Source organism: Histoplasma capsulatum, genomic scaffold, assembly GCF_000149585.1.
Source record: "Histoplasma capsulatum NAm1 scaffold_8 genomic scaffold, whole genome shotgun sequence".
Taxonomy (NCBI): domain Eukaryota; kingdom Fungi; phylum Ascomycota; class Eurotiomycetes; order Onygenales; family Ajellomycetaceae; genus Histoplasma; species Histoplasma mississippiense.
This window is the reverse complement of record NW_001813975.1, coordinates 858,196-868,049: the sequence shown is the minus strand read 5'-3', so window position 1 is coordinate 868,049 and position 9,854 is coordinate 858,196. Positions and strand designations below refer to the sequence as shown.

Below are 9,854 nucleotides of genomic sequence, written 5' to 3'. Positions count from 1 at the left end.
GCTACGTTTGCAGAGGGCTTTAGGGAAAGTACAAGAATCATGTCAGCATGAAAAGGGTGGATTGTGCTCACGCATTAACTTCCACGGAATCTTTCACCTGGATAGTATACTATGGAAAAGCCGGAACAACCGCAAGATTCAAAACAAGAGGTATCAGCAATTCAAACCATTACAAGACGCCATTCTCCTCACGGAAATTGTTTATTCATGAGCATATATTATACTTTTTTTCATATATCACTACGTATTTAGTGACCAGCAAGGGCCATGGCACGGCGGCGGTCACGCTCTTCAGCAATAGAGAGCTGTATAATACAGTCAGCATACATGTTTTGAGATTTTGAAGGGGTAGGTGGGAATTGGAGGCGTACCTTGACACCTTTGCCCTTGGGCAGGCTGATCCATGGCTTGTCCTGTCCAATGATGAAGACGTTGCTCTCACGGGTGGCAAAGGAGTTGTCAATGGCATCCTTGATGTGGACGATATTGAAACCACCATCGTGGCGCTCACGATGGGTAATGACACCCACACGTCCCATGTTACGACCACCGGTAGCCATGGCGATGGCACCAGTGTCGAACTTGATGAAATCAGTGATCTTGCCGGTGGCCAGATCAATCTTCACAGTATCGTTGACCTTGATAGCAGGGTCAGGGTATCGGATCCTATAAAAACCAACAGGGGACATGTCAGCAATTCGGGATAATTTCCCATGTTCTTCACAAAAAATAGAGTAAAATTAAAGCCAGGATATCATGATATCGTGTTTCCACTGATATCAACCAAAGCTTGGTCCAACGACTGAATGATGCGGAAGAACTCACGTTCTAGCATCGTGCGTAACCAAGAATGGGATGCCGCCCTTGCCGAGCTGAACACGCTTGACTTTGCCCAGTTTGTATTCGGCCTCCTCGGCTTGGATGCGGTGGACGGTGAAACGGCCCTTGGTGTCATAGACGAGGCGGAAGTTCTCGCCAGTCTTGTCGATGGTAATTACGTCCATGAAACCGGCGGGGTAGGTGGAGTCAGTGCGGACTTTGCCGTCGACCTTGACGAGACGCTGCATGAGGATGGCGTTGGTCTCCCGCGCGTTGAGGGCATACTTCAGACTGTCATCCACCATCAATTGTCAGCATTTTCTAGATCCTGCTACCGCGCCTTCCAATTTGGGATTGCTGACTCACCGGTTGCGAATAAAAACGATGAGAGGCAAGCAATCTCTCAGCTTGTGAGGACCAGGAGATGGGCGAGGAGCATAAGAACCGGACAGTTTGTCCAAGAGCCAGTGCGAAGGCGCACTCAGGCGCTTCTGATGCTTCTTTCTTTAAATCGCAAAACTCATTAGCCTCGACCAGTGTATCAGCAAATTGGTATATTAGGGAGCAACATACGGTCCACGGCCCATGATGATTGATTATCGACTTGCTATCTCGAAGTGTCGTTGTTGCCGTAGAGTGGACGTTGGCAGCCAAAGTGTGGACTGGAGAACTTTTTTTGACGACTACGAAATTCGCTTAGAATTGTGTTTTGGTTTAGTGGAATCGCAGCCCTAAGGGCTAACCGAATCAGGATTAACTAACGGCAAGACTTCACCATGATCACATGATATCAAACTCTATTTACTCGTGCACGCACCACCTCTTGCGACGCTCGATCCTTGTTGTGCCTCTCTTCTCTCGTGCCCAGTCACTAAGCACATCTCAAATGGCCGAAGAAACTGAATGCAGCAAGGTTACAATCATAAATATTCGCGGACACTTGCGGCAGTTCGGAAGTGCCCACGCACCCCGAACTCGAATAGGCCGAAGACGGACCGTAACCACTGATGATCGGGGCGCTCTGCGACCACCTGCCCGATAAACACGAAACACGGTCTCTATCTAGATGAGATGGTTACGTTCTTCTGGGAAGGGTTCCACATCCTGGCCACAACCTCCAGCAAAAGTTGGCCTAAAGGGACTGCTCGGCAGTAAGCTAGGGAGCGAATCGCCAGCGAATCGCCCGGGCAGAGACTCGTGTTGTGACGTGGATCCAACCTTCTCAGTCCCCATTCTAGCGGTGCTACGAAACCCTCTTTTCAAGGGGTGCGCCATTGTGAGTAGGATGCTGCGTTCAAGGTACCCTGTGGAAATCCAAATGTGAAGAGAATATTGGCCGATGTGTATCTTCGGCAATAGTCTTGAAGATGACGGTATGTAAAAATATAAATGCTGTGAACCGAAGGGGTTTTTGCAGTGGGTGATTGGGAGTGAAATATGACTTTCTGTAAGCGGTTGATTTTTCTCCTCAAGTTTCAGCACATCTTCCCCGCCCCCGGATGACAAGGAAATTGACAACGTCGCCAAATTTGAATTTTATCGCAAGTCACCATCCTAACGTATTGATGAGGGTCCAACGAATTGATGCTGCCTGAACCAGGTAAACGCCGAGAGCTTGCATGAGCTGGCTAGGAATTAAAGGGAGAGAAGCCGCGGGAGGGTTCGATTCCCTGTCATCCAGTCCTGGGGCGCGTGTTTCGTCTCCTCCATAACAAAAATAGGATCTAACGAATGGACAAAATTATCGGAAACCATACTTCACCCCTAGTTAGCCAGAAAAGCCTGCAACTCGGTGGCTATTTCCACGGGGTCAAAGAGTTATTGTTGGCATCACGCATTGAAGCTCAGGTCCCCTCACCCATTGGTTTTGCTGCCTCCGTGAAAGTATAGATGTGTAGAAAAATATTTGCCCTGATAGACCACAGGTGAAAGGCAACGGAAATATGATCCTCTATTTCCGTTCCGCATCTCCATCTTCCCATTGCGTATCACCCCATCAACAAGCGGAGCTTGCGAATGGGGTTGGGAAGCCGCACAGGAATTTTTTACTAACTGGGGCCCGTTAGATGGGGTGCTTCCTGCTCAGCTTTAGATAGCAATATCGGTTTCTCAGGGTTAAATTTCCAACAGGTGATATTAGTGAATAAGTTGATTTGCCAGCCTCAACTTGTAGGCTGGCGTGTGGAGATTGAAACATGCCCCTGTTCTGAAATACTCAGTGACACAATTGACAACTGACGAGCGTGTCTGGAGTCCGTTCGTGGTTGAGAGTAATGAGGGCTTAGTCGAACAATTAAAGCTTATACATATATCTGTTTTCGTATCTTGGCAACTGAAGGACAATCATAGGAGTGAATTGTACTCTATACAGTGTCTCGAATTTTCATTGGAATGGAAATGCTTGTAGGGGAGTGAGTGGGCCAAGCCTCAATGGGCGCCAGCTTAGATTTAAATATCCTCCTGAGCCCAGTAACTACACATGAACACAAGCGCCAACCTCATAATACGTCAAGCACAAGACTCCAAATGCATGATGGTGCGAGCTTCAATTTTGCTCTCATCTCAAGTCTGTCTACGACGGATTCTCCTAGGGAGCGCAAGCTTTCTTCACGCCCGACGCGCCCAATTTGTGCACGTCCTGAATCAGCCCTCACAGTTTCTGCTACAAACACCTCGTGCTAACCACTCCTACTCAAACGATGGTCTCTGACTTGTCTTCTTCCCTCGAATTCCCAGACACATGATTTGATATAGTTGACGCTTCCGAGTCCATTGAAGAGGAGACACTTCCAAACTACCGCTCAGAAAATCATTATCCAGCTCACATCGATCAGGTGCTCCTAGACAGGTATCAAATTGTAGGGAAACTGGGCTATGGAGTCACTTCAACTGTTTGGATAGGCCGTGATCTGCCGTGCATTTCTCCTTCTGCAACATTAAATCTACTGACTGCCGTGGGCTTTCTGTGATGCTTCTTTAGAGAGTCTCGCTATGTATGCTTGAAGATATCTACCGCTTCGTCAAGCGAAATGATGAAATTGCAATTTACAAGCAGCTTGAGTCTGTTGCCTCGAAAATTGATCATGTTGGTCAAACTCTGTATCGGAAACTATATGATTCTTTCGAAATCACTGCTCCCCGCGGTACCACTCATACATGCCTCGTCCAAGGGCCTCTGGGATTAAGTTTATCACAGATTCTCGATCTCCGGCGTTCCGGGCTCTTAACAACGGACCTGCTAAAACCTTTACTGCGACAGCTTTTAATTGGTCTGGATTTCCTGCACGTAGCAGGTGTTGTTCATACAGGTATGGAAACGGAAACTCTGTTCCTCCCCTTCTCCTCTAGCTTTGACGAACGACGCGGATTAATAAGAAGATAGGAAGACCTTCAAAGCAAAAACTTACTTCTTCAGATTGAAAATATCGGTGTTTTCAAAATTTTTGAAGAAACTGAGCTGGAAGAGCCAGCACCAAGAAAGGTTCTGGAAGACCACACCATCTATATGAGTCGGCGCGTTCCCGGAACCGAAACACTCCCTATCATAACGGATTTTGGGGAAGCTAGGTATCAATTGGTGCCAAAACACGCTATCTCTGCATTTGACAGCTAGTTGAAATTCGCCCTTCCAAAATTGCGCGCCATTGTCATCCATTAACTGACTTCTTATGCGCTATCACCTGCGTGAAACTTCGCTCCAATCCCGGACGTCACGCTCGAGAGCCTCGCTGTAGTCATTGAGGGTGACGATAAAGAGGGCTTTTTGAGCTTTCTCCGCAAAATCCTTCGTTGGCTACCTGAGGAAATGCCCACGGCCGGAGAACTAGTGTACGATGAGTGGGTGCTGAAGGGCTTGGGCAAAGGCAAGGGCAAGAGCGAAGGAGCTTAGGCTTTGATAAAGAAATTCGCTACTCTCTGTTGTGTTGCGGGGATTCGAGACAGAATTTTACGATATATTACAGCCTGTCCCATTAGGACGGCACAAAGCTTAGGCTGGCAATGGAACAAATAGTGTAGATAATATTTGATGCGAATGACCCTACTGTATAATACCTTCGGGTTTTACCAGGAATCTCATCAGGTTACATGTTTCCATATTGCTATTTTGTAACAACTACTTCCACGATTCAGTTTTCACAACTTCCAGCAAGAAATATATTAGGATGGCTGTTCAACGCAATGTCGTGTAGCGATCAGTGTGGCAATTATCTCACCTCCATACCTATCTAATGATGGAATATATATATATAATGATTTGCCCTTTAGCAAGTTCACTCCTCATTATGAAACATCTGTAGGGATGAGTTCGCTCAAAATAGTCATCTGGTTTATATTAATTTGTGCACTTTCTATGGAGCCAAGGGAGCCTCCTCAAGACTACGTGTCGCTTCGAAAATCTTCCCAGGATTTAACAACCAGTGGGGATCGAGGGAGCGCTTGATACTGCGCATAACCTCGATGGTGTCCGATCCGACTTCTTTGAGGAGTGATTGCTTTTTACCGAGCCCAACGCCGTGTTCGCCCTAGTGAAGATGCATGTGGTTAGCATTGGTAATTGGCGATAAAAAAAAGGATCCACAGTGATACAAAGGGGTGAAAGGGCAAAACGAGAGGAGGATGAAGTGGATCAAAAAACTTACCGTGCAAGAACCGTCCATTTCCAATGCAAGGTTAACCATGTCGTACACGCTCTTTTCTACTCTGGCCCGCTGGACAGGGTCTCCTTTGTTATACAATATGCTCTCGTGGAAGTTACCGTCTCCAATGTGGCCGACGATGCTAGCAAATAACCCTAACTTATCCATGTCCTTCTTTGACGATTCTGGTTATATATTCTTAAATCAGCCTCTGCTTGCAATTTCCCATTTATTTCTTTATTTCTGTCTCTTTTCAAACTTGCAAGTTCACTTACCGATGATATCGGGGAGCCGAGAGAGAGGCACTGCAACATCTGTAGACCAAATGTCATCTCCCTCCTTTCGAAGTGCCATCATGCTCCAGAGAGACTGTTTGCGAGCAGACCACAGCTCATGAGCCTCCTGGTCGTCCTTTGCAAATACGAAAGAACAGCTGTTATTGTTCTTGGCGATCGCCTTGGTCGCTTTGACGTTATCAGCGACGCCAGCTGGGGATCCCGAAAATTTGAAGAAGAGAGTGGGAACCTCCTTCCATACTCGATTGGTACCGCCAGCACCATTGATAACTTTCATCTGCACCTCGTCAAGGATCTCCATACATTGGACAGGGACACCAGAGCGGATGACCTTCATGGCGGTAGAAGCGGCGTCACGTATGGTTGGGAAAGTGGCGACCCCTACCCTCGTCTCTTCAGGTAAGATAGCGAGTTTTAGGGTTATTTCCGTGACAATGCCAAGTGTCCCTTCGGATCCTACGAACATTCCTGTTAAATTGTAGCCTGCGGCGCTTTTACGGGGGCGCCTTCGAGTCTTAATAACTCGCCCATCGGCCAGCACCACGGTCAGGTTGAGAACCCAGTCCTTCATGGTTCCGTAACGGACGGCATTGGTGCCACTACAATTCGTGCCAACCATGCCACCAACCTTGGCAGACGGGCCTGGATCGATAGGGAAGAAGAGGCCGGTGTGTTTAATTTCCTCGTTCAATTGCATCCATTGAACAGAGGGCTGGACGACAACATCCATATCATCTTCATGGAGCTCAATCATCTTGTCCATATGGACAAAGTCGATGCTCATACCCCCGTGGGGCGCTGAGAAGTTCCCCTCAAGACTGCTCCCACCTGAAAATGGAATCATGGGCATTCGGTACTTGGTGCATATTTTTGCGATCTGGGAGACCTCCTGGGTGTTCTTAGGATATGCCACGGCGACGGGTAGTTGTTCACAATTGATTGATGACCATTCCGAATAACCATGGAGATGCAGATCTTCATCATCTGTGCTGATTGCATCTTCTCCTAGCAAAGTTCGTAGTTCGGCAATTGCCTACCACCAACAGTTCCAGGTTAGTTCGCGGACATTTGTATATAGGTATACATATTAGCTTAGAATGTAGGTGCACTTCTTAATGCCTGAGTATTGCGATATGGTTGTTATTTTGAAGAGAATCATGCTTGCTTTTTCCAAGTCCTTCACCGTCCCATACTTGGGTTTTTCATCCCTTGGACCAAAAAGCAGCGAAACAGAAGGAACCGAATCGCTGCCGGCACCGAACGCATATCCGAGCCCGCCAGCAATGGTGGCAACAACAGCGTGACCAACTTTGACGAAGGATGAATTTGGAACTGTTTTTTGCGATTGAGAGCCAGAGGCATTGTTGCTATTCCATCGATAGGAAATGGGCCGTGGGCGTTGCTCAAGCCATCGTGCGGAGCGTTGATATCCCAGCCCCCGCCGTCCAATGCCTGTAGCAATCCGGCCGAAGGGTCTCATGGCCGCTCGTTTCCAAGGGTGTGTTTGATAGATTTTTACAGGAGCGGAGACAGAAACGAGTTGAGTTAAGTCATTGTTGAGGATGGAGATGAGGAATAATTAGTTAGTAGATGGTCGGATATTGACGGAGGTCCTACTAGTATTTATGAACCCGAATAAGGTGTGATCTTAATTACGCGATAGAATAGCGATAAACGAAGAGTAGAGCTCCGATTATCTATCTATCCAGAAGGGGATTCAACTACCAATTTATATCTGATGGATAGATATCCTCGCTCGAAAGAACATGATAAACTTATGTGTGAAACTCTCGCTTGTCAAATAGGTGGTGAATTCGGTGGAGATTTTAAAAACTCTTAACTCCATGCTCAGTTTTAGCCATAACAATAAAATCCATCTCCTCATCTGACAGCAAGTAGTTCATCATTCAGATTTGATCAATCGACGAAGCTACTAGGTTAGAGGAAACATGTCCTTCGAGCGCCAGCAGGATGAGTTCCACTGGGGCAAAAGAGCTCGATCAATGCCAGCGCCACGAATCATCGAGTCCAATCCCTCCAACAGTTTGCTCTGCCAGCACCAGCACCACCACCCACCACCACTATCAGTAAAGGATGGCACTGTTGCGAGAGCAAGAAGCGTGCGATCAAAATGCATGATAGGCGACAACCGTTACCTACGCCAGTGGCGACTGGAAGACAAAGACGCAGCTCTCACCATTGTCAACATCTTGCTGGGCACTGATCGAACGCTGTAGCTCAATATTTACCAATTCCACGTTTTCACAACAGCACAGTGGTCCTTGGAGAAAGGTTTCACACCCTTTTTCACAGCCGTTTTTCATTTTATTTGGATGGTTTACCTGGTTTGTTTGCAGTTAGGAGGATTGACTACGCGTAGTTGCAGCATCCGAATCAAAATGCCATGCATTGATTGGTTTGCTAGCAACTCAAGAGAAGTTTGGTCCTTCATTCTAAACAGCGGCGAGCTGTTTTACTCCGCAAGAGCTACGCTGTTTGCAAATTTTTCTGGGTATTGCCGGTCAGGTCAATTGCGGCTTCGATTTGGCGGATTTCGCTGGTCCCTCAGGTAAAATACGCATTCGTGTAGGTCTATATTTAAGCCGGGAACAATAAAGCATTGCAGTGTTCCAGGCGTATAGGGAGGGGGAATGTATACGCAGAAGTATATCCCATATATATACATCTATCGATGGTTTCATGTTTATATGTCCACGACCAGCTTCTCTTTCGTGTTTAGTCTGTCACTTGGGGCCTTTTTCCCCCGGCCTCTCTCACTGTTTTCTTTCTTTCTTTCTTTTTCCCAAGAAATCTCGGCCACCAGGAATTTCGCTTTCTAGTCGACTTCGAAGTCTAATTTTATGGTAGGATGCATGACATGGAGATGGACACGCTCAATGTAATTTGCCCTTTCCATTTCCCACACACATTCACTCACTATAAGTTGTTCGCCTCTGCATGCCTCTGCTTCTTGTAGAGCAACGCTCGCGGATTCCTGCATGTGCGGACTAGTATAGCGTCCATGGATATATCCAACATGGTCAAGACTCTGACGGCCATGTCCCACTCATTCATGCGCTTGAGAATCCCCTCTCAGAGCTACCTTGCTGCTAACGACCTTCATCCTCCGTAACAGCATGCATCAGCAACCGGGGCTACCACCCATCGACATAAACGGCCAAGGAGAAGTCGGGGAATGGGAGATCCTCGCAATTCAAGAATGAGGGAGGACGCAGCCCGCGAGAAGTTGAGGAAACTAAAGCAACGGGAGGCGGAGGAGTTACTTGAACGGCAAGAGGGGCAGCAGCAAATCGAGCAGCTGTTTCAGCGTCGCCATGGTGGCCGCTGTGTTAATCATCTCATTCCAGTCAAATCTCATATGCAAACAACCCTTAATGCTCTCTGGCCGTCAACACCGCCAAAGCAGCTTCCTCTTGACACCTCAGCCTCAACCCCAACCTCAACCCCAACCTCAGGCTCGAGGTTCTACCTCGCATCTCAATGCTTCCGCTTCTCATCTGCCTTCCATATCTCCTCACTTAGTAGCAGCAACAGTGGTAGCACCAACACCAAGAACTCCAGATTGCCCTGGGGCAGGTATCTATGGTTGCTATCCACCAGGGTATGTTATAAATCTTGCTCATATCGTCTCGGGTGTATACCTCTCATCTTAATCACTAGTGGAGTGATATTTCTATTCCTAGATTCACCTCACTTCAACCTCTTGCACTGGCATCCCTTTTTCACAAAATAGCACACTTGTCCAACCGAGACCCAGCACTTTCCAGTGATCTTGGGACGCTTTGGGTCCAGATAGTCCTCGTTCTAACATCGATTTCAAACTCTAGGCATGGTAGCACCGCGTTATTAGAAATGTCACAGTCCCCTGGGCAAGGGTTCGCCCCTCGATCTGGGTTCAGAGGTGGTGCAAACTTTTCTTCGCCTACGAGGGTACTGGAGTTGCGAGATATCGATTTCGGAAACACGTCTCTTATCAATGGCGAGTGGGCTTCATGGGAGTCAATTTCGATATTGTTGGCTCGCATCCCCAAAAATGTCAATACCTTCATGCTGTGGAAATCATTTTCCAAGTATGGTAATA

The 9,854-nt window shown here is 47.4% G+C and overlaps 3 protein-coding genes across 3 annotated transcripts; all 3 read right to left on the bottom strand.

The window, feature by feature from the left end:
- Window positions 1–248: 248 nt before the first annotated feature.
- On the bottom strand, window positions 249–1,406 carry HCAG_07237 (40S ribosomal protein S4; the record flags this gene model as incomplete). Its single annotated transcript, XM_001537765.1, has 5 exons — window positions 249–305; window positions 372–666; window positions 826–1,110; window positions 1,186–1,323; window positions 1,393–1,406. The coding sequence occupies 5 exons, from the start codon at window positions 1,404–1,406 to the stop codon at window positions 249–251; spliced, it is 789 nt and encodes a 262-aa protein (XP_001537815.1).
- Window positions 1,407–3,947: 2,541 nt separating this feature from the next.
- On the bottom strand, window positions 3,948–4,474 carry HCAG_07236 (predicted protein; the record flags this gene model as incomplete). The annotated part of the gene is made up of 2 exons (XM_001537764.1): window positions 3,948–4,041; window positions 4,227–4,474. The coding sequence occupies 2 exons, from the start codon at window positions 4,472–4,474 to the stop codon at window positions 3,948–3,950; spliced, it is 342 nt and encodes a 113-aa protein (XP_001537814.1).
- Window positions 4,475–5,168: 694 nt separating this feature from the next.
- On the bottom strand, window positions 5,169–7,232 carry HCAG_07235 (conserved hypothetical protein; the record flags this gene model as incomplete). The annotated part of the gene is made up of 4 exons (XM_001537763.1): window positions 5,169–5,342; window positions 5,460–5,641; window positions 5,732–6,785; window positions 6,936–7,232. The coding sequence occupies 4 exons, from the start codon at window positions 7,230–7,232 to the stop codon at window positions 5,169–5,171; spliced, it is 1,707 nt and encodes a 568-aa protein (XP_001537813.1).
- Window positions 7,233–9,854: the final 2,622 nt, after the last annotated feature.